Source organism: Typha latifolia, chromosome 9, assembly GCF_019914945.1.
Source record: "Typha latifolia isolate L0001 chromosome 9, TyphaL0001v2, whole genome shotgun sequence".
NCBI classification, from domain to species: domain Eukaryota; kingdom Viridiplantae; phylum Streptophyta; class Magnoliopsida; order Poales; family Typhaceae; genus Typha; species Typha latifolia.
Window position 1 is genome coordinate 11,372,310 of NC_133094.1, and position 24,677 is coordinate 11,396,986.

Sequence of the window (24,677 nt, forward strand, 5' to 3'; positions counted from 1 at the left end):
TTGGAGTCGATTCCCTCCTCTAGTATCATAATCAATGAGTTGCTGGTTGTATAAAATTTGAGCAGTCGAGCCTGTAGACGATCCGATTCCCTAAGACTTACCTTTCTTGACCCGGCACCTCAGGTGGTTCAGTTTGATCTCGAGACTGGAATCATCCCTCTCTCTCTCTCTCGCACCAGCCTATTATCCAAAAAAGCCTACTACTGTGTTCCAACCAATCGGTGTCGCGTGTACAAATCCAAAGTAAGAAGGCTCATGGCAAGTGCGATATAAAGGAGGAAACGACCTATAAAATTCCAACGGCCTCTCGTCCACTTCTCGTTTCGTCGGTTCCAATTCGCGAGGAGGGTTTCCATCTCTCATCCTCCTCTAGCTCTCGATCGAAACCCTGAGGGAGCGGGAAGGAGAAGAAGAGTAGATCTATGGCGGCCGCGGCGGCGACGGGGAATGGATCTGCGATGGTGGAGAAGGAGATCGGAGGGCCGACGAATCCGATGGTGACGCCGTTGCTGACGGATTTGTATCAGTTCACGATGGCCTACGCGTACTGGAAGGCCGGGAAGCATCTCGATCGAGCCGTGTGAGTGAGATCTCTATTGGTTTCTCCTCTTTCCTTCCACTACGGACTAGGATCGGTTCTTAATTGCCTTTTACGGTTGATGAATTGGTCCTAGATTTCTTTTGCATTGGATTTTTCTTTTCTCATTTTGCGTTGAAAGATAGACTTTATGGCTTGTTTTTTGTTTCGTTTTTGTGCGAGTTGGATGTTGCAGGTGTTTGTATAATTTTAAATCCTGATACAAACAAATAGATGGGACAAAAAATGTCAGATATCTTATGGATTTTTTTATTTTAGAGATATATAGACTATTTTTTTAGGACCAATAAGTCTTTGTATTGTGATGTTGTTTATGTGGGTTCAGGGTATGAAAACAGAGGGGGTGAAATATCTTAATGTTGTTCTGAAATTTGATGTCGTGTAATAGGTGATTGAAGCCAGCTGGTCAAATTGTGAGTTAAAATGAAATTTTATAGAGAAAAGTGTAGCGATGAATAGCATTAGACATTTGTGCCCTTCTTTGTGACGGATGGAGATTGAGCCTTGGAAACTATGTCGGAATTTAACTCTTGAAGAGTAAAAATATGCTAAGGTGTCTAATGGGAATCAAAGTTTATTTAATAATGTGATAGATCAAGATTAATTTCTTCTTTTGTCGTAGTATATATTGTGAGGAAAATTTCTGATAGAAAAGTTAATGATTTATTTTTTGGATTTAATTAATTCAAATAAGCTTTGCTATCATAAAGCCAATTGCAAAATGGTGTGGACAAAGAGAGGCATTCCCATGGATATTACTGCTCTATTAATGGGGAATCTTATGGTATATATTAACATTATTTAATCAACCAGCTCACCAGAAGTTGCTGTTTTAACATTGTAGATGAATGGGTGTAGCTTTACAAAATTTAATTGGCTTCCATTGGATAAATATCTGCTAAATTCCATCTATTATTCTGGTTACGATGTTACAATGCAGCATATACATGTAAGAACTAAACTTACAAGAACATTATAATTCTTTATTTTTCAATACTTCTTATGTGGTTCAGTTTACGTCTGCAAGATTCTCAAACTTATCTATATTTATCTGTGGAAACACATTTGAGTTTAATGTTCTAGGCATTATTTTAACTTCGGAGTTAAGCACTTAGTCTGCCTCCTGAAATTGCTTTTTATCCTAAACTTTAGCATTTTGCAGGTTTGATCTGTACTTCAGAAAGAACCCCTTTGGTGGTGAATACACTGTTTTTGCTGGCCTTGAAGAATGCATTCGTTTTATTGCCAATTTTAGATTCAACGAGGAAGATATTTCTTTTCTGCAGTCAGCAATGCCAACATGTGAGGTACGTTGTGTTAGTCATGCAGCCATGTCCTTAATCTTTTTTTTCTCCTTCTCTACTTGCAGGATTTGTGGTTCTTATTTAGATAAAGTTCGTGCCCTGCACTCTCGAAATTAATTTTATGCATCTCCCAACTCAATTGATGGGTTATTATCGACCATCGCATGGTTCTTATTTTTGTTATCCTTGTGCCTCTAACTTGGTTGTGAGTTCTGTTAAAATAGGTGTAAGTTCTATCATTGTTACCTTTGCTTTTTGTTGTTCGGTTGCAGTTCTTTTCCAGAAAGACAGTATATGCCTAATGAGCTAAAAGGATAGTTTTCTTGCAATTATACTGATATATGACTCGATTTGTAAGAACGTAAAAATAAGCAGTCTTTTGTAACAAGGTTAATACTTATTAGATGGTTATTTGGAAAACACTGTTTCTTTTTTTGTCTTATTCATCAAGATATAGTTTTGATGACCTTTGGATTGATCTTGTCTTCTTAAAACATTGGTCTCAGTGCAAGGTACTTCTCTGATGTATAAATAAGAAAAGAGAGGTTCGTATGTACTTAATATTTGTCTTTTTCTTGTATCTATATATAATTGTCTCGCCTTACTCAGTCTTCATTATGTCTTAAATTATAAGTGAGCTTAGTTGACTTCTTCTTTTCTTATAATCTGGATACCTTAAAATAAAAGCTTCTTTGTCTTATTTTGCTATTTGGCATATGTTGTTAGTCATGATGTTTTGGTAAATTAGTTACTGTGTCATATGGCACTGTTTCTGTTCTTGTCAGATTATGCTTCTTTGTTGATTTATGGTTTTCTTTGAAATTGTTACATGGATAACCACAGTTCGACAGCTTTTTTTATGCATTATTAATTAATTAATTAATGACCTTTGTTCTGGAAGCTTCTAAGTACGGCATCTTGTTTGGTTTTTATAAACTAATGCGGCTCAGATATTTTCTTTTTCCCTGTTTGCTGTCCTCTTTTTCCTGTCCATCTAGGATGGATTCTTTGACTATCTCAGAGAAATTGACTGTTCTGATGTGGAGGTTTATGCCATTTCTGAGGGTTCTGTTGTTTTTCCAAAGGTGCCCCTGATAAGAGTTGAAGGACCAGTTGCTGTGAGTATAAACAGAAATTCTTTAGTTGCCGTATTCTGTGAAATCTTTGACAAGAACCTTTGGTTCTTAACTTCTTATATTTCTTCCCTTATTTTTATTAACTTTGTTCACCTGATACCTAGTCTGCCTTGTTATTATAGTTCTTTCCATTTCATGAGTGTTTTTTAATATATGCTCACTAGGTGGTTCAACTTCTTGAGACCCCATTTGTAAATCTAGTTAATTATGCCTCATTGGTGACTACAAATGCTGCACGACACCGATTTGTTGCAGGAAAGTCAAAAGTTCTACTTGAATTTGGACTTAGACGAGCGCAGGTGATCTTCATTTACCTCCTTTCTCACTTTTTCTGAGTTATTGTCTTCTTATGAGGAAGTTCTAATTTTGCAAGTTGGTTGTAGGGGCCTGATGGTGGAATAAGTGCTTCAAAATATTGTTATGTTGGAGGTTTTGATGCAACAAGGTCTGTTATGTTTTATTGGTATTGCTTTCTAGTGGTTCTATATTCTGACTGTTCTGGACGGAATGGGTGTTATACTTGTAATGCAAATTCTGCCAGAAATACTAAGAAAATGCATAATGAAGTTTGTTATGAATGCGACATATTTTTAAGTTATATTTATAAGATGGCTGTTGGATAAAATAGCTGCCACTAAAACCGTAGGGAGGAGGCATTGAAAATTTAGAATGTCATGTTCTCCAACTCACTGAGCTAGTATTTTATTATGTGTCTACTTGTAGAGACCATATTTAATTACATACACGTAGAGCTGTCAAAATAAATGAGCAGCTCGGGCTCTGGTCAACTTCAATATAAATGAGTCGAGCCAAAGTAGGCAATCAACAAATTCCACTCCTCACCTTTACACGAGGCCCTATGGTCTTCTTGATCTCTTCCACTACCATTACTTGTTTCTTGTTGAGAAAAGAGAGAAGAGAGAGGGGAGATAAAGAGTGGGGTTGAAGCAGATTGAGATCAAGATAAATCAACGCATGATATTTGCGAAGCAGAGGAATGTGTACGAGCTCTGCATGCTCTGCGATGTGATGTGGAGGTGGGACTCATTGTCTTCTCCAACCATGAATCGCTCTATAAATTCTGCAACAGCTTTATGTGATAAGTTATTACGCAAGCTCATTCGAGCGGAACCTGGACAAAATTCTAGGCTCAAAATGAATTTCGAACTGAGCTTGGGCAAAAGCCTTTCGCTCAGGCTTGGCTCACTATAATTTGTATATACACACGTTATATCTCGATATCTAGGTTATTCTTCTGGAAAAATATAATAATTTATTTTAGCTAATATTTCTTAAATAATCTATGCCCCTACTTTGTTGTCGATCTTGTCCTTCTACAGTTGAAACCTCATTGTGCAGATTTACATTGTATTGATTTTGCATTGTTCATAACTGATGTTTTCTCACACCATGTACAGCAATGTAGCGGCTGGAAATTTGTTTGGCATACCACTTCGAGGAACACATTCTCATGCCTTTGTTAGCTCATTTATGGTTGGTAAATTCGCTTCTTGTTACGAACTGTACTTTTATTTTGTCTCAATTTTGAAATGTAGATATGATGGCACAGATCTTCACATTTTATCCCAATAATCTCATTTTCTAATCTCATTTCCTTTGACCATACTTAATTTTCTGGAATTTCTGCACCAGGAGATAATTCCAACCCACTGTTTGATTGCATAAAGTAGCTGCATCCCTTTCATCTGCATGAGTTAGGCCATAACTTTGCCTACATTTTTATTGGTAGGTATATGTTGTTGGACAGAGTTCTGTTGATAGGAGTATTTTTCCCAATCATTTTACTTGCATATACACTTTATATAACCTTTGCTTAGAACTTTTAGTTGCAAACTGGAAATTGTACTGGGCATTTTCAGCGGAAATTAGCAGATCGTACATGTTAAAAATTCTGTTATTTATTTGTTTCTGCACACTGGGGTATAAGTATAACTTATCTTCTGATATTCTTATCAAATTGTTTTCCAGAGCCCTGATGATATCATTGACAAAGCACTTAAGAGTCAAGATGGCTCAAGAACTTGCGAGGACTTTGTTAGTCTTGTGCAGACCTGGCTCAGCAAAATTCAGGTACTAATTTCTGTGCTCTAAAATTTTGTAGCTTTTCCTTTCACAGTTTTTTTTTTTTTTTAAACTTACAATTTCATACTCTTTTCACTTGTTTGAGTTTACTTCTATTTGAAAAATATTGTAATCATCTCTCAGTTGAAAAGAATATTATATATCGCAGCTTGTTAAGTAATCGTGTCTTGCTGTCATGGGCCTTATGGCCAATGTAATGTACAACTTATTTTAGACACTAATCTCATGGTCAATTTTTGTGCATCTTAAGCTAGCAGATGCATTGCGTGGCGTTTTTGGTGAAACAAATCAAAGTGAGCTTGCAGCCTTCATGTCATATGCTTTGGCGTTCCCAAATAACTTTCTAGCACTTGTAGATACCTATGATGTGAGTTATCATTTCTTGATTATCTTTATCCTTATAATTTCTCTTATTTTATTCGCCAAATAACTTCCGAGCAATTGTAGATGTAATTACATGCATACATGCAATACACCTAGCTGACATTTACATGCAATATTTAAATATTAATATAGCTTTATGGGAAGTTTTAGTTAAATCCATGGATGGCCGTGCCGGCGGCGTACCGGCACGTGGCACGAGGGGTGTCGCACGACACTCCTAATAGCTTCGGCATCAACCTCGTCGTCGAGCTCGCTGTCGCCACTCGCCCGAGCTCGCTGTCGCCACTCGCCCGAGCTCGCGTCGGGTGCCCTAGCCGAGGGAGGGGAAGAAAGAGATCGAGAGAGAGAGAGAGAGGGTTGCCGATCCGAATCCGCAACTTATGTTTTAACCGATAAGCCCCCCCTCTCTCTCTCTCTCTCTCTCTCTTTCTCTCTCTCTTTCTCTCTTTCTCTCTCGATCTCTTTCTTCCCCTCCCTTGGCTAGGGCACCCGATGCGAGCTCGGGCGAGCGGCGACGACAACCGGGAGTGGCGATGGCGACCGGGAGCGGCGACGACGACCGAGACTGGTGACGGCCAAGGTGGTACATTTTTCTCTCCTTTTCTTACGGCACGGCCGGCAAGTGCCGCGGCACGTGCCGTGCATGCCGGCGATCGGCACGGGCCGTGCCTGTGGCACGACCATCATTGGTTAAATCTTTGTTAAAAGATTAGCACTTCTCATCTCAGGGTAAGGACATTTCAGATTGAGGCAGACCTTTGTCTAAAAAGTGTTAAATACTTTACCTAACATGAATATGTTAATGTAATGCTTTTCCCTCCCTTTCGTTGCATTATCCTTATCTTTCCTCTCAGTCTAAGATCTAGTAATGGAGTAACTTAATGTTGTGTATTCCATGTTACCTTTCCTTTTAATTGTTCTACAAGCATTATTTTTTTTATGCATGTAGAGTAATTCCGTGTGACTTACTTTCATGAGCATTGTTTGGCTAATGCCTGTAAAGGTAGTTTCAGCTCATCATTCTGTTTATTCATGCTTTAAGATATGACAATATTTAGCTGAACGAGTCATTAACTTATTATATGTAATATTGTTCTATGGATAGACTTCGGACTGCATGATTTCATCGTCTGAGTAGATTATCGTTGTTGTATTGATGGTTCAGCATCTTTTTACAAATTCTTTATTCACCAGGTTATGCGAAGTGGAATTCCTAACTTCTGTGCAGTAGCTCTAGCACTTGATAGTTTAGGGTAAGTTTTTGCTCCTGAATAATTTTGAGGTTTCTTTAATTATGTACCTATTGTATCTAAGACTGATTCAACTGTTGACTCAAAACACCGCCAAGATTTCATTTATATTGATTTAATATGAAGGTCCTGGACTTCTGTCATTAGGTAGTATCTGACCATGAGTATACTAATTTTTGTAAAAAATCCTCTTGAAAGGTTTTAGAAATTGATACAAATAGAAGCACAAACGAAGAAGATGACGATCGATATGTCTTGGGAAATCTATAATAGATCATTGTCCTTTTTTTAATGCTATACATTATCAAGTTTATGATAAGGATTTCATGCTAGTCACCTAGCGGCAACAGGAATTAATTGTGCCGATGGTATAGCCCGTGCCAAGCTAGTATCCTCCAATACGGGTATAGTATCAGATGACACTCATTATGTGCCACCGGATACCTATTAACTATTAAATTAAGCAACATACTTAAAATGATATAGCTTAATTTTGCTAAATCTATTATTTGTAAGTGTGATCCTACATTAATCTAGTATTTTGGTGCTAGATTTATCAAAAATATTCTTTAAAATGTAGGAATGAAAGAGGAAATTTGAATTCCCTTATATTTTGCCCCAAATTTTAAGAAATCCAAAATTAAAATCTCAAATTCATTTAAATTAGGTGAAAATAGATGTAGAAGCATGTTAGGTTAACTCCATATGTGTTTGTTTGAACCCAAATTTTACAACTTTGAGCTTAAATTTTAGCACAATTAGAAATTATTTGATTATATTACTTTTCCCTGAATTACTGAAAAATTGTCAAATTAATGAATGTGTTAAATTATATTATATATTGAATCATATTTTTACTTGACTGTTGCTATATCTTTAGTAAAATAGATCATTTACAGAGATAAAAGACTCTAATGTAGGCTTTAATACCTATATTAGAACTTAAAATATGTAGAAAAACCTAAAAAATTTATTAGAGACATGCTAGTGCACATTGGGGCATGCACAACTAGAGTGGGTTGTGCTGACAAGGAATTGGCATGGCACATGCCATTACATGGCAATCCTTGGTTTATATTTAGATGAAAGAAATGTGAATAGCCAATGTATTATAGTAAAAGAATAGTATCATGATCAGGACTTATACATCAGTTGTTCTTGCAAGAAGTGTAGAACCTCCCTTACCAAAAAGGAAGAAGTTAACATTTAACAACTATTGAAACAATGATTACAATCTCTATGTTTTTCGGATCTTAATGGCACATGATTCTTTGCAGTCCATGTTCATGGTTCACTTAGCCAGTATGGTGAACTTGAAACTTTGCAAATCCACCTACGTTTCTATTACATTCATGACTCAGTCAAGGAGAGGACTCCTTGAAACTTTTATAACTTTGTGACTTTACAATTGATTCTGTAGCAATTCACTTCTAGCACCAAAGGGAAAATAATGTCCCTTTGCTTTACTATTGTGAAGGTTGATGTGGTTCTTATATGCAAATATTTTATACTTTAGGATTTCATACTCCTATTGGTCATCTATTTGCATATTTCTTTTCTACTTTAGTCTTCTGGATCTTAAATTTCTTTGTTTTGTTGACCTGAATTTTGAATATCTTGATGCAGATATAAAGCATCTGGAATTAGGTTGGATTCTGGTGATCTCGCATATTTATCTATTGAAGCTCGAAAGTTCTTTCATGTAATAGAAAAAGAATTTGGCATATCTGATTTTGGTAACACCGCGATCGCAGCTAGTAATGACCTGAATGAGGAAACTATTGATGCTTTGAACAAGCAGGTAATTTAAATCAGTTGAACCATATATCATTTGATGTTCTCTAGAATATTTTGAATTGAATAATCAGTTGCTATAAGCAATTGATGCAATTAAGAATTTTATGTAGTGATAAATTTATGCTAGAGTGAAAAGGTACATCTTCTAGACAAATGGTGGTAACCATTAAGATGGTCTTTTTCAATCCATATTAGAAAGCCATATCTTTGCTTGTGTTCATCTTTTCTTCCACCAAGAAGAAAATATTAACATCCAAATTCTACATTCTAAGGTCATTGTAGCTATGTGTAAGTGCGTGCACATTTTTGTTTAGATTTCAACCAACGTCACCAATTCCATAAAAGAAATATTCTTTGATTAAATTGATTGAACCTAGAGTGTTTGTTAATATTAGCTGCTACATTTTTCATGTACCAAATGATATGAACTTTCTCAACAATTTCTACCCAGGTCTTCCCTGTGCATATTATTAGTTTATTTTCACATGAATTTATTTGCTACTAAACCACAAAAGTTGGAAACTTGGTATCTTTTTTGGACAAATAAATGAATTTCTGATCTGATAATTTTATTATTCTGTATATTAAGCAGTCATGATCAAGAATTAGCCAAATTTTAGACTATTCTATTATTATGACATCGAGTATCATGAAATAAAAATTTGGGCTACTAAAATGACTAGTTAAAGCAGTTGAAGTGTTCTATCTTTTGGTATTGACTGTTTCCCATGCCAGTGCACTTTTCACAAAGATTGAAGATTCAGTATAAAAAAGGTAACTGATTGCTGATATGTGGCATAATGACCATAGGATAAAAATTATCGTAAAGAATCATGTAGATAGTAGATTTGGCACTAAAACCTTTGTATGCTTAAACTTGAGCAGAGCTCTTTCAATTTCTGTGAATTGGATGTTTGATGATAATCTAATTTTTCTGCAGGGACATGAGGTAGATGCCTTTGGGATTGGTACTTATCTTGTGACATGTTATGCTCAGGCAGCTCTTGGTTGTGTCTTTAAGCTAGTTGAGATAAATAATCAACCTCGCATAAAACTTTCTGAGGATGTAACAAAGGTCAGTATCATATCTGAAGGTAACATGCAACTATATTTCTGTTACTCTGGAAGAATTACATACATTACCTTCATGTTCCAGGTATCTATACCATGTAAAAAGCGATGCTTCAGATTGTTTGGTAGAGAAGGCTACCCATTGGTAGATATAATTTGTGGGGAAAGTGAACCACCCCCCAAGGTAAATGATGATGTTATGCTATCTAGGTCTTAAAGCCTATCATTTGAAAATCAGTTACTAATCATTTTCAATTATAATTTAAAACAAAATAATTGAAGTGGAATCAAAGTTCACTTAAAAACAGCTTGCTATACTACTTAGCTTGCGTAGTGTTAGAAATGACATTATAAAATTTCTAGATCAAGTTCAGTACTTATTTTAGTTGCGGTGAGTAATCTATATTTTCCAGGTTTAAAATCCAAATATGTACATCAAGCACTCACTTCTCTCTTAACATTATAGGCAGGAGAGCGCATTCTTTGTCGCCATCCTTTCAATGAATCTAAGAGAGCATATGTTGTTCCACAGCGTGTGGAGGAGCTTCTGAAGTGTTACTGGTCTGGAGGATCCCGTAAGTACCTTCAAATATTCATTTTCTTTGTTGACAGGCCTAGCTACAGAGTGCTAACTGCTTTTCTTCCATGCTTATATGGCTCTTGGTTCATTCATTTAAATCATTTATATAAAAGTTACAATATGAAAATATTTTTAAGGCACACAAGAGTGTCAAGAAAGATAATATGTTTTTTTTTGTTCCTCATAAGGAACAAGTCAATACCTCCAATTGGAGGACATGCAAATTGCTCTATCTAATAAAGTATAGCTTTTAGATTCGGAAACCCCATTAGATAATGATGCAAAATCTTAATTTGGAAAATTTATCTAGAAGTTCGTCACTAATACCTGTTGATACGATTCACCCTTAACCTTTTAGATTTTAGCATCACGGAACTCAGATCAAAATCTAATGATTTATCTGTTTCCCTTTCTTCTGGTTTGCTGCAGATAAACCAAGAGAAGAACTGCCTCCACTCAAGAAGATCAGAACTCGTTGCGTGCAGCAGCTGGAACAGATGCGACCTGATCATATGAGGCGATTAAACCCCACGCCTTACAAGGTTGATCGACCTTTTCTTCTCTTTTCTCGACATAATGTATGCACCATCCATTCATCCAAAGTAGATTAACCCATGCTTTAATACTAACCAGGTTAGCGTGAGTGCCAAGTTGTATGACTTCATCCATTTCCTATGGCTCAACGAGGCACCAGTGGGTGAGCTGCAGTGAATCATTGAATCTGATAGTTATTTCAGCAAATGGGAATGCGATGATCTCAAAAAAAAAAAAAAAACGAGGGAGCGTAATCTTAGCAGTCGAAGAATCAAAAGTTTCATCTTTACTCTATTTGTACATCGACTTCTTTTCCTATTCTTTCCCATCGTTATTTAAGATCTTCACATGCTGCCTAGCAGTCAACGTAGAAGAATAGCAGTTAACGTGCCTTAGTGGGTGTATTAGTGTATATTGTATGTGCTCTAATATTTATTCATCCATATATTATTACTTTATTAGGTGGTCGATTGAAAAAAATTGTACCCTTAGAAGTGCATATATGCACAAAACATTTTAAACCAATTAAGTTGTACTTCTAATGGGGTGCGACTTACGAGTGCTGGTTGGTAAGCGTGGTCCATTTTGCTAACCACTGCCTTATGCTGTGTGACTATGAGCTGGGTTTCAGGTATAATATGCTTGCTCTAAACTAATAATTCCAATTAATAATTCTATGATGGAAGTTGAGAGGAATAAAGCTTATATTTTATTTAGAATGTCTTAACTAATGATTAACTCATTTGATAGATTCCAAACAGCATTATAAAAAATTACCCTCTTTTGGTTGGATAAGATTTAGTGAACAGTTTGGCAATTGGAATAGAGAAAATTGCAAATAACACCTTATATTTTTTGACTATATTATAAATAAAGCCCTCTCTATTTATTATTTATAAATAAAGCCTTTTATTTGCTTAAGAACATTGAGTAACATCTTGAGTTAAGTTTAATTTAATAAGCAAAGTAAACGGGGCTTATGAAACGGAATAAAAAATAAAATATTTTGATATTTTCTAAGTTATTCTTATCTCACTTCTCCAATGTGAGTTTAGTATTTTAGAAGTTTGATTTGATCATATTTTGTTTAGAAATAAGTGCTTTGGTTTATCTATAATTTATTTTAGGGTTTAATCTAGTTCTATTATTGGGTTAAGCTGATGGTCGAATTAAATTATATCGATTTATCAAATGGTAGGAATAAAAACTAGAATATATCTTCCATTGCAAAATGATATTTTGATACGTGTTATTCTTATCTCACTCCTCTAATATGACCTTAGTATTTTAGAAGTTTAATTTGAGCATAATTTTATTAGAAATCAGTATTTTATTTTGTCTCCAAGTTATTTCAAGGGTTTGTTCTTGTTTTATAATTAAGTTGATATTTTTTTTAGCAAATAAAAGGCTCCTGTAAATAATAAAAGAGAGAGAGAGAGAGTTTTATTTATAATATAGTCAAAATAAAGGGCGTTATTTATAATTTTTTGTTAATATATATATAGTAAAATCTTAAGAGGAGAATTTGTATGAAATGCAATTATGCAAGGATTAGTTGCAGGAGAGTTCTCTGTTTTCATGTGGTATGGGGACAATCATCTGAGATCATACAGTGTATTTATATTAGGTTTGACAATATCAATATCAATATCAATATTAATCATTAGAATATTTCATAGTATCTAATTTATCCATATGTTCTTCAAATGTGTTTCAGATGATTGTCAATACTGACACTAGAAGGACATTGAATATTTATCCATATAAAACATTTGGGTACTTAAGGGGTACTATTATTTATCTAAGGAAGAGAGCTCAGGAGTCGATAGCTTATAGAAGATCTTGGAAGCTATATTTGGATACCTTGCTATATTTGAATATGTGATACTAAAATAAAGAAAGTTTATCAAAAAAAAATTAACAAATTATATTTTGTTTTACTATCATTCACACTCTACTATATATATATATGGTTATTTATTGTTTGACTTTTGTATTTTTTTTTTTAATACCTCAGAAACACTGAGATGTTAGTTTTCTTTATATAATATATATATATATATATATATTATAGATGAGTTAAATTAACTATAGAAATGGAATGGTATTAGCACTATTGAGTAAGTTTTTCAAGATAAAATAATGGGTATTTTAGATATGTTACATTTTTATTTTCAAAGTATCAGAATATTTTATATTTCATCAATTGTCATTAGGTGAAAATTATCCCACGATATTTTTGAGACATTAAAAATAAAATATAACGGTTGAATGGTATATATATATATATATATATATATATATATATTATATTGTCATGGCTTATCAATTAGAAGGGTTGTTTTTTAATCTATATATCAAAGTATTTAGTCTATAATTATTCCACGAGGCTTATGATGATGTACAAAAGCTATATTTCACTCATTTAAAAGCTTTTATCTAGAACTAGTGTATTCCAACACATTGCTTATATACTCCTTCTCCCTTATCCTTATTATAATCAATTGAGAGTTAAATAGAAGTTTGTGCTTAAGTTGGGGGTATGAAAGGAAGACTTGCACTGTTCTTTGTGCCAGCCTCCTCCGAGAAGGAGACATTTGCCCAGATTAGAAGTGATCTTCCCCTATACTCTTTGACAAGGACCATTGGAGAGAGGACACCAAATATAAGCTAATGGGTGCCCACAACCCCCCCACCATTTCATTCAAAAAGGAAAAGAAAAGAAAAGAAAAATCTCAACATTTGTATCTTCTTTGATTAGTCCTCCAAATCTCTATGGTTGTTCATCTTTCACTACCAAGGCCCCCCAAAAAAAAAGAAAAAAAATTCTAGCCCTAGTTTTGATTCTACATGAGGAGTGAGGAAGAAGGTAGTAGTAGTGCTACCAACTTCCAAGGTTAATTTAATTTTGAGAGTGGACTCAGCACCATACATTTAAGAGAGAGGAGGAAAGGTGATGGAGCCATTTCAACAGCCAACTTCTGTTCATACTTTCATTTCTACAGCAGCACTTTTTTATACACCTTTGCATGGTGTCATTGTCTCTGTCTGGGTAAAAGTTTGGGCATTTTTTTTTCTTCTTTCATTTCATGTACCTTATATTATATGTGGTTATTTAGGTTTTACTCTCCTATTTTTCATTAGATTTTTACTATTAAATTATAGAAAAACATCATATATTAGCACTTTTTTTCCCAAAAATATGAAGGCACATATAAGGGCGATTAAAAATCCCTTAAAATGTAAAGTCTTGAGAGATAAGAGTAAAAACTTTATAGTATTCAATTAAACTGATACCGATACCGCTAGAATTTAAATATACCAGAACCAACATAAAATAGACCTTTTTAAATATTTATTGGATTTAGGGGATGGATTCTTTGCATTAGACTGCATAAATTGCTTTAGGAAAAGAAAAAAGAAAAAAAAAGAAAGTAAAAAGGACTGCATGAGTTACTTGCAGTTATGCACTTCAAAGTCCTTGATTAAGTGGTCAGATCATGTGCAGCTATTTAAAAGTAAAAGGTCAAAATTTGTAACTATCTTAAATTCTATCATATGCTGCAAAAATTTCACACAGCTTGGCATTTATTCATCCACTTCTTCTATGCTATAGAGTATAGACAATGTATGCCTTTAATCTATGAGGTTTTGCTTGCAAAGAAGTGCATAGAAACTTGCCAGCCATACTGTATTCCTGGCTAAATATCTTGTCCTGGCCACATGGTTATACACAAAAAAGCTGGTCAAAAGGCTGAACTCCCACTCAGCCAAGTGCCCACAAAAGCAATTGCAGCATGGGGAATAAAAAGAAGTAAAACTTGAGGCTAAGAGAGCTCAATGTAATGCAAAAAGCCAAGTATTCTTTGTCTTGTTGCCAACTGTTTGTTGAATTGCCTCTATGAACCCCCTTTTAAATTTTTTAGAAGCCATTGGGTGGTATTTGGTAGTAGTTCATATTTGAGAACACTTTGAAAAAGATCCAAATAATTGTACTAGGCTACATTAATAAAACTAATCCAGGGTGCAACTAAACCTCCATTAAGGATTATTAAGCTTCTAATTATTCAAGCAAGTCCTATCATGCCAGCTGCAACCTCTTCATCTCTCTCATCTTTTACCTCTTTCAAACTTCTGACTCTATGCCACTGTTTGCCCCCTTCCAAGTGAACTTGATTCTATCTCAAATATGACAGTCTTCTTCACCAACTATTGTAGTCTTCTCTTTCTGGAAGGGGGGGTCTCCATTACTACCCTTATTCACTTCATCACCAGCCCTTGAGGCCCCACTCACTGAGACAAATTACTTCTCCCCCACCTCCTCAATACTGGCCACCTCTCTTCTTTCTACCTCTCACCTCCTCTGTTATTCCTTTCTCCTGCAATACAAACACTAAGATCTCCCTCTCTCTCTCTCCCTCTATTACACAAAACTTTCCATCTTAGTTCAAGAGTGCAAGTAAGAGAAGCACACAGCCACCAGCAACACTAAATTTCTTGCCAAAATCCAATCCAAGATCCAATTTTTATTGCAATAGCCAACTCTCCCCTAGGTGTCTCTCTCCCTCTCTCTCTCTGTTATACACAAAACATTCCATTTTAGTTCAAGAATCCAAGTAAGAGAAGCTCACCCGCCACCTTCACCACCGAATTGCTTGCCTAAATCCAGACCAAGATCCCATTTTTTATTACAGTAGTTAACTCTCTCTCTCCCTCTCTCTCTCTCTCTCAGACACAAAACGCTTGATCTTTTAACCTCAACTACCCGAGTGTCATAGTCCACAACCTCACCAGTTGCCACCACCGTCATTTCTTTTGCCAAATTCAATCCAAGATCCTTTTTTTTTAATTTATTTTTCCTTAGCACCCACATCTCCTTCAAGAAAGTACGCAATATTCCATCTCTTACCACAATAATCCGAGTATTAGAATATTACTCAATCACCCACTACTCGCTTTTCTTGCGAAAATCCAGCCCAAGATCCCATTTTTATCACGTCACCGCTCCCGAGAGATCAAGCTCTAATGTCGGATTACGACCTCTCCAAGCGCACGGTAATCTTCGGCCTCCGCCTCTGGGTCGTCGTCGGCATCTGCGTCGGCGCCGCCTTCGTCCTCCTCCTCTTCCTCTTCTCCCTCTGGTTCACCTCCAAGCGCAACTCCACGACCCCCGTCCACCAACTCCCGAAGCCTTCTCGGAAACCCAATTCGCCAAAATCCCCCAAAGACATCCAACAACTACGCATAGATCCTTCCCTCTCCTCCGACGCGAAGCCCCTCGCCCATATCCTCCAATACCCGCAGTCCGAATCTGGCCGCTCTGCTCTGACCGCAAAGGACCAGGGGCAACCAATCCTTCCATTGCAGGAGGAGAGCCCAATTGGGTTGCAAAGGATTCAGGTTGACACCGGCAAGGAGCACCGGATCACCTACCCGGAGTACCGGAGCGGCGGGGGAGGAGGTGGGTCATCGCATGGTAGCGGTGAGAGCCGGTCGGTGGACAATGCTCTGGCGACGGTGCCGGAAGTGTCCCACTTGGGATGGGGGCATTGGTTCATTCTTAAGGAGCTTGAGGTGGCTACTAATATGTTCTCGGACGAGAATGTGATCGGCGAAGGCGGGTACGGTATCGTATATCATGGCATTCTCGAAGATAAGACTCAGATTGCTGTGAAGAATTTATTGAATAACAGGTACTAATCTACTCCATTTGCTTACTTTTCTGGTAGATCTATAATTGGTTACAATATTATTTAGTAATACTACTGCAGATTGAAACAGTATCTTTTATGTGTTAATCATATGGTAAATGAGGTTCCTTTTATAGAGGACAAGCAGAGAAGGAATTCAAAGTTGAAGTGGAAGCTATTGGCCGAGTTCGGCACAAGAACTTAGTCAGATTGCTAGGATATTGTGCTGAGGGTAATCAGAGGTACTAAACTTTTTACTGGATAAAGTTAACTAGAATTAATGCCGAGCTTGTACACTCGAAACATTGTTCATCTAATCCATAATGCCGTACTTCTTAGGATGCTTGTCTATGAGTATGTTGATAATGGGAACTTGGAACAATGGCTTCATGGGGATGTAGGACCCTGTAGTCCTCTTACATGGGATATCCGAATGAATATTATACTCGGGACGGCAAAAGGGTATGGTTCAAGTCTTCATGTACTGCTTATCATAGGATGCTTGAGTTTTGTACTCCTTCAAATGCCTTAGCTTTATGAATTTATGATGTAGGTTGATGTACTTACATGAGGGACTTGAACCAAAGGTGGTTCACCGTGATGTTAAATCCAGCAACATCTTGCTTGATAGGCATTGGAATCCTAAGCTTTCAGATTTTGGACTTGCTAAGCTTTTGGGACCAGAGAGGAGCTATGTCACCACACGCGTGATGGGAACCTTCGGGTTTGTCTTCATATGTTGTTCTTTATTAAGTTGTTAATACTGTAAAAAATATTGCAGTAACAGACCCAAATGATTATTATTAATTCATTCTTTTGATAGATATGTTGCACCAGAATATGCGGGCACTGGTATGCTCAATGAAACAAGTGATATCTACAGTTTTGGAATTCTTATTATGGAGATAATATCTGGTCGGATACCCGTTGATTATAACAGACCTCCAGGAGAGGCAAGTAATGGAAGCATTTGCCTATATTGGTTTGTAGTCTTTGAGTTTATTGTGGTGTATTTATCAAATCTGCATAGGGTTTTGCAGGTTAATTTGATTGACTGGCTAAAAATAATGGTCAGTAATCGAAATTCTGAAGGTGTTTTGGATCCAAAAATGTCTGAGAAACCTTCTTCAAGGGCATTGAAGAAAACTCTATTAGTGGCTCTTCGATGTGTGGATCCCGACTCAAGAAAGAGGCCAAAGATTGGAAATGTGATTCACATGCTTGAAGTTGAGGATTTTCCCTACCGAGATGTAAGTTGAAGAGCATATCATCATTGTTTATATCATGTGATGATTGCATTCTTTCCATTGCAAGACAAATAAGAAGCCCTCTAAATGTGTAGATTTATCTATTTGTTTATGCATCTACTGTTGTCTATTTTCCTCTGATTGGATGTAAGATTTATGCTACTAAAACTTAAAAGAGAGCCTGAGGCAGGTATTGCATATACTTTTCTTTAGAAATGTCTTATCAGTTCAACATCTATCAACACCAAGATTCCATTTGATATTTGTTATTTTCCTCTGCACTGATAAAATTATCTTTTCTTGGGTTAGATTGTGATACCTAGAGATTGGTGCAGTTTATATTGACTGCTGATGATTTTAACAAAAGCAAAGAGCAGTAAAATGGTTTGATTACCTTCTTTCGCCAAATTTTGAGTTAGATGTTGTCGCTAAAAGTACTCTCTTGTGTTCTTATTGAACTATTCTGTTTGACATCCGTGATTTTAATTCTTATTAAAGTTCTTTTAGCAATTAAGCAAAAATATTAATGCATCAACATCATTCTGAGGTATTATTCTGGTCTCTTTTGTTTATTGGCAAGTGTTAGAATCTACCTGTGAACATAGTCACTTACAAATCTTATTGTTCTCTGATAAGTTCTATGTAATATGTATCATCAGGATCGTCGAGTTGGTCGAGTTCCGGGACAAGCAAGATTGCCGGAAAAGCCAGTAGGTGAACAAGGTGATAGTAGTGGGAACGAGGGCAGTGCACAGGCGAGTCCTCTAGCTCACGACAAGCGGCACAGCTACAGATGAAGATTCATCCCGATGAGCTTTCAGAGGTCTGACCGCCAGAACTTCGCTATCAAAGTAATCGGAAATCCATTTTCTCTGTCATATCCTCATCCCTCCAAAACTTGGCTCTGCAGAGATCAATCCTTGTTTGCAAATGTAATTCTATGTTACCTTATTGTAAAGTTCTTTTTTTTTCGAGTTCGACTCTGATATATTTATTATCTTCCTGCTTCATCTTTGTGTAAGAGATATTTTTGTACTAATATTATTTGAAATAATTATTATATTTATATCGCTAGTTGTTTTGATTGTTAACATTTTTTTATATAAAAAAAAAATCTATGAGAAAGAAAAGATCATCTCTATTTCAGGTGTTACTGATCATTGAGATGTGTCAAAAAAAGTATAGCCCATGTTTACTTTCTTAATCTTTCAGTTCTGTGTCAAAGCACTTGTGGGGCTAATTCTTGCAAGTACTTCTCATCAAGGTTAATGTTAGAACTTTTTAAAGTGGATGAGGGGCAATTACTTTTAATAGATTACTTAAAATCCTTGATTTAGCCCTATTCAAGAATCAAAAATCTTATTAAACAAGCCACTCTTCTTTGGTGAGTTTTTTTTTTCTTTTTGACCAAACTAGCACCAGAAAACCCTTTTTTTTTATACAAAATGAGTCACATAATAATAAATTTAATATTAAAATTCGCATTTTTTTTAACTCTTAGGTTTTTTTTTAAATGTGTTGACTTATCATAATAAAAATACTAATATGATCAGTGATTTAATATGTAAGTAAAACGCTAAACTCATTAATGGCTTTAATACTAAGTTTAAGATGAGATATAGTTAGGCATATAAAGTTTGAAAAGGGCTAGGCTAGTCTGGTCAAAAATTCCTTTTGTTGCCTGTGTAATAATGGATTATCCTTTTCCTTTTTATCTCAATACAAAGAGAATGAAATAAATTTGTTTAATTAAAGTATCCAAGACTAATGAAAGATTATCCCTACCTCAAGTGCATGCTGTAAGACTTTTACACTGCTGATGTACAATAACAAAAAGTACAATAATTCTAAGCCAACCCCAATGGATGGGACACCAATCAATTAATCGACATTAAATTCAACTAAATCCAAATATTAGTTGCAGAATTGTACACTTCATAGAGAGACATCCACTATGGATTGTGGCACTGCTCTGCCAACTGCTTGGTATGCATGATCATATAGAGGATGAACTATAATACTAAATGCACATTTAATTAAAAAAATATGTATATTGATATTTTAAATTTGTTAATTAAACTATCTATATATATATATATATATATATAATTGAATGTTGACGTGCGTCGGTGTGAATCTAATAAAGACTCTAATAGAGCTGGACGATGTATATTTAAATAAGCCAAAGTCGTGTAACGGCTCTAAACTCTACGTAGAATTTATGAGATACAACTGGAGCAATTAGATATGCACAATTAATGCTCGCATCCTTTACTCTATTTGGGCTATATTAGATCACTGGAGGCCCAATAGGAGGCCCAATAGGCCAATAGCTCAAGAGCCCAAGAGTCATCACGGTATCCGAAATCGCATATATAAAATCTCATACGTAACGACCCCAATTCTGGAGTTAGGGTTTCTATCTCTTCCCTCCTCTGTCATCTCTCTCGATCTCCTCCTCCGGCGGCGGCGGCGGTTATCCGTTCTCTCACCATGGTAAGTGCAAATCTAGGGGTTCGTCATCTCAATTCACTCCAATTCCCATTCTCATTTCTTTCTTCCTCTCTCTTTCAGATCATTCCGAAGAAGAATCGCCATGAGATCTGCAAGTACCTCTTCCAAGGTCCGTTTTCTTCCCCTCCACCTCCTAAAGGTATAGGGCTAGGTTTTCTGATATATTGCTGTGATTGCAGAGGGGGTACTCTACGCAAAGAAGGACTACAACCTCGCGAAGCATCCTCAGATCGATGTGCCGAATCTCCAGGTGATAAAGCTCATGCAGAGCTTCAAGTCGAAGGAGTACGTGAGGGAGACGTTCGCGTGGCAGTACTACTACTGGTATCTCACCAATGATGGGATCGAGCATCTCCGCACTTACCTTAACCTCCCGTCTGAGATCGTTCCTGCAACACTCAAGAAGTCTGCAAAGCCGCCGTCTCGGCCTTTTGGGTCTGGGCCGCCTGGCGATCGCCCAAGGTAGCATTGTTTTCCTTCATCTTTTGGCTCCTTCTTTTCTGGTGTTTTGATTTGTCCTTTGGGTTTTTTTCTAGTTTTTTTTTTAATTGTAAATTTTTGTAACATTCAAGTTGAGCATGTTTTCGTCTCGCAAGTGGCGATTTTTTGTCAAATAACTGGTGAAGGGTTGGTTTCGATATTCATTCGATAGAAGTCAGTTTTAATTCTGATCGAGTTGTACTAAGGGTATGTTTGGCTTAAGGTAACAATTCTTTTATTTCAGTATAAATTTTGTCTGTTGATTTAGGTATAATGTAGAGGAGGCGTCTTATCTATGTATGTAGTAAGTAAATAATGCAGGTGTAAGATAGAAAATTTCACATTTCTTATTCTCTGTTTGTTGTTCTATGGTTGTGTTGATTATTTTTAGTTGTGAATTTGATGAATCATTGGAAATTTGTGCAGGGGTCCTCCTCGCTTTGAAGGGGATAGGCCAAGGTTCGGAGATAGGGATGGCTATCGTGGAGGTCCTCGGGGGGCCCCGGGTGATTTTGGTGGTGACAAGAGTGGTGCTCCTGCTGAATTTCAGCCATCATTTCGGGTAATTAATCTTGTTCTTTACATGTAGTCGATATTTTAGTAGAACTTTTTGTAGTTAGTGATTGTTGTTTTGAATTGCCAATTTATCAAATCAATAGCCATTTAGATGTTGATTGTTGACTAATCGTTCTACTTTGTAATGACAAACCTGTATTTAGATGACATCATATTATTCTTAGTATTGTTCTATTCTTATTCTGTTGACTATAATTAGTTGTACTGTTCCTTTTCTCCATTACACTAACACATTTCCTATTTCTATTTTCTTGCATAAGAATCTTTTTACTCTTTACTCGACAAGTGGCTATGTCCTACTAAATCTACAAAAGAAACACACTTGGCAACAATTTACTCAATATTCTTTATAAATGTTTTTGCTTAATGTTTGACATTTGTATTAGTATTATCATCAATTCATTATATTAATATCATAAAAGTATTTCAGAAAGAACAAAATGACTGTCTATGCCACTCCCTGTAATGCAACACTTGTGATTTTCTTTCCATATCGTTGTGTTTATGAATTTCCTTTTATTTTTGATACCAGTGTGTGTATTTATAATTGTTCTCTTAAATTTTTGAACTGGTTTAATTAAAATGTAGATGATGTTCCCACGTTATCAAATACCTATGAGTCGTATAAGTGAAATTAAAACTGTAAAACTTGCTGAATTTCTGTTCTTGAAAGTCGCATAATTTGAGACATATAAGGCTGTCAATGGATAATGTTTAACATTTCTAATTTGACAAATTGGTTTAATTAAATTTTGAATCATCTTACCAGCTGTTGAAAAAACATGCTTCGACAGCTGTCAATCCACATATTTCATCACTTTTGACCCTCATTATTCTCTAAGCCTCCATTCACTTCTAGAATAGGAATAGTCTTATTCTATAATAAGTATTCTTATTCCAGTGTAGTAACTAAACAATAATTTACTTTATTCCGGTATAGTAATTCTTCATCTTCTCTCATCTTATTTTATACAATTAAAAAAATAATTTCATAATAACTCGCAATCATTATTTTTCTCTTAGACTAGATAATGCTTAATTACACATCGTCTCAGCTACAATTGAGATTTTCTCTCTTTTGATCTTTTAAGAAGAGAGGAAATCTCAACTGTAGCTAAGACGATGTGTAAGTAAGCGTTGTCTAATCTAAGAGCAAAATAATAATATTTTCTTTTAGATATCGGTCATCTCAGCTAAATTGAAATTTTCTCTCCTTTTTTTTTCTAAAATATTAGCCATCTCACCTACTGTTGAGATTCCATCTCTTTTATCTTAGGCTATAATATTTTATAAAATAAAAAATAATTAAGCCCGCACTCTTTCAAAATAACTCGATAGTGTATAGTTATTTTCTCATAATATTTAGAAATGTTATATTGCAGTAGAAGGTTATTTTTCCGCAGTGCATGCTTATAACATCACATTGGTTTAAAATTACCTCGTAGTGCATGGTTATTTTTTTATAATATTCAAAAATATTATTGTAGTGCTGGGTTATTTTTCGTAGTGTGGTCTTATAACAACGTCGTGTGGGGTTCTCTGCACTAATCCAAAATTAAAATTACCTTATAGTGCATAGTTATTTTTCCACGATACGGGCTTATAATCTCGCACCAATTTAAAATTACCCTACATTGCATGGTTATTTTTTTGTAATGTTCAAAAATATTATTACAGTGAGGGGATATTATCCTATAGTGTGGGCTTGTAATCACATAGTGTAGGCTTATAACTCTGCACTAGTATAAAATTATTCCACAGTGCATGCTTATTTTTGCACTGCATGATTATTCTCACAGTGCAGATATATGAAGTATTTTAAGTGCGTAATTGTAATAATAAATATTATAATTTACATAAATATTATTAATACTACCTTACATCCAATCAATGGTATTTTTGTCATTTGATACAAAATATAAATTTATAATACAAATTCATTATTTTTTAATACTTTAATATCAACTATATAATTATTATCCCTTATATTAGTATTAAAGTAAACATCACAATAGCTTAGACTGGTATTAGCTATCTTTTTATGATATTATAAATTAGAGTACTTATTCTAAAATAGGCCTTATTCCACGAGTTAACAATGCCTAATATTTTGCAGAAAGATAGGTCTAATGAAGAGCCTGTTCTTGGAATTTAATCATGCATTAATCTAGGTATGCAGCAGATGAGTCCTATTTGAATGAATATATTGGACCATCTTGTCTAGATAGAATTGTTTATTCATTAGCCGACTAGTGAAGACAATGGAACTTCCTTAGTTCCCATAACTATGTAGTAGTGTTTTGCATTTTAAATGCCTTATCTGATTTTCTTGGATCCCGATGAGCAGCTCATGGTGCAAAATCTGCCTGTGCACCATTGATGTACTGTTTGTATAAACATGGTTGGGAATCCAGTGGTACCCTGTTTTGTTTTGTTTGCTTCCCTAGAACCACTGTATATTGGTTGATGTTTGACAACAAATAACCAATATTCCCATAAATATGTTGTAGTGTTTTGGGTCTTAAAATGCCTAATCTTATTTTCTTGGATTCCAATGGACAGCTCATTATTGCAATTTGTCCCGTGGTGCAAAATCTGGCTGTGCACCATTGATGTACTGTTTGTACTAAACATGGTTGGGATTCCGGTGGCACCCTGTTTTGTTGTGTTTGCATCTCTTGGACCACTGTATTATTGGTTGATGTTTGCCAACTTGGCTATAGTTTCATTTTTCTTTTTCTTATTTATTCTTGCTCTACATTGATATGCTTTCCACATCATTTACTTTTGCATTTGTTTTGTTTTAAGATTGCAAACAAAAATTTTAGCTTACTATGCTAATCCTTCACGAAATATATAATTTAACATGTCAATATTACTGCCATATATCATTTGAATGGGGGTCTGATCCCCATTTCTTCTCCCTAAACAAAAAGAAAAAAGAAAAAAGAAAATTTATCTCCATATATCTCTGGACAAATGTCTTCTACTGCAAATTTAAAAATACCATGCTGTGATCATCTTTATCATGATTACTGTGATATCATTGATGAATGCTAGCCTATGATCAAACTAGTGAGATAGGGAGTGGTATAGTTTTATTTTGATGAGTTGCTCATCTCATCTCTGGAATCTTGCAGGGTACTGGTGGTAGGCCTGGCTTCGGGCGCGGCGGTGGTAGTGGCTTTGGGGCAGGTCCAACATCCTCTACGGAGTAAATACTGCTTCACTGCTGCTCCATATGCTAATGAAAACTTTTCAGAAATTTTGTAGTTGAAGTTTTTTATTTGATGAGCTTTTGTTTTCAAGGACTAGTTATTATGTGGGCAGGAGGATGTATGAAATTTTACAATTATGGAAATGACCTGACAATTTGGTAGCATCAAGGTACTTATATTTTTGTGGATTTCATA

General features: G+C 35.5%; 3 protein-coding genes across 3 annotated transcripts; all 3 read left to right on the plus strand.

Annotated features, from left to right (window-relative positions):
• Positions 1-283: 283 nt before the first annotated feature.
• LOC140795030 (nicotinate phosphoribosyltransferase 2-like) lies at positions 284-11,349 on the plus strand. The gene is made up of 15 exons (XM_073147387.1): positions 284-580; positions 1,761-1,905; positions 2,901-3,020; positions 3,203-3,337; positions 3,422-3,483; positions 4,457-4,532; positions 5,028-5,129; positions 5,392-5,508; positions 6,720-6,778; positions 8,402-8,576; positions 9,513-9,647; positions 9,729-9,827; positions 10,110-10,218; positions 10,653-10,765; positions 10,857-11,349. The coding sequence occupies exons 1-15, from the start codon at positions 423-425 to the stop codon at positions 10,932-10,934; spliced, it is 1,683 nt and encodes a 560-aa protein (XP_073003488.1). The 5' UTR covers positions 284-422; the 3' UTR covers positions 10,935-11,349.
• A 3,619-nt stretch (positions 11,350-14,968) lies between these two features.
• On the plus strand, positions 14,969-18,760 carry LOC140795329 (probable serine/threonine-protein kinase At1g01540). The gene is made up of 7 exons (XM_073147830.1): positions 14,969-16,450; positions 16,585-16,689; positions 16,787-16,909; positions 17,001-17,171; positions 17,271-17,400; positions 17,488-17,697; positions 18,354-18,760. Exons 1-7 carry the CDS (start codon positions 15,783-15,785, stop codon positions 18,489-18,491), a joined length of 1,545 nt encoding a protein of 514 aa, XP_073003931.1. The 5' UTR covers positions 14,969-15,782; the 3' UTR covers positions 18,492-18,760.
• A 1,331-nt stretch (positions 18,761-20,091) lies between these two features.
• LOC140795151 (small ribosomal subunit protein eS10z) lies at positions 20,092-24,646 on the plus strand. Its single transcript, XM_073147557.1, has 5 exons — positions 20,092-20,190; positions 20,269-20,317; positions 20,388-20,670; positions 21,115-21,250; positions 24,405-24,646. Exons 1-5 carry the CDS (start codon positions 20,188-20,190, stop codon positions 24,480-24,482), a joined length of 549 nt encoding a protein of 182 aa, XP_073003658.1. The 5' UTR covers positions 20,092-20,187; the 3' UTR covers positions 24,483-24,646.
• The last annotated feature ends 31 nt before the right edge of the window (positions 24,647-24,677 follow it).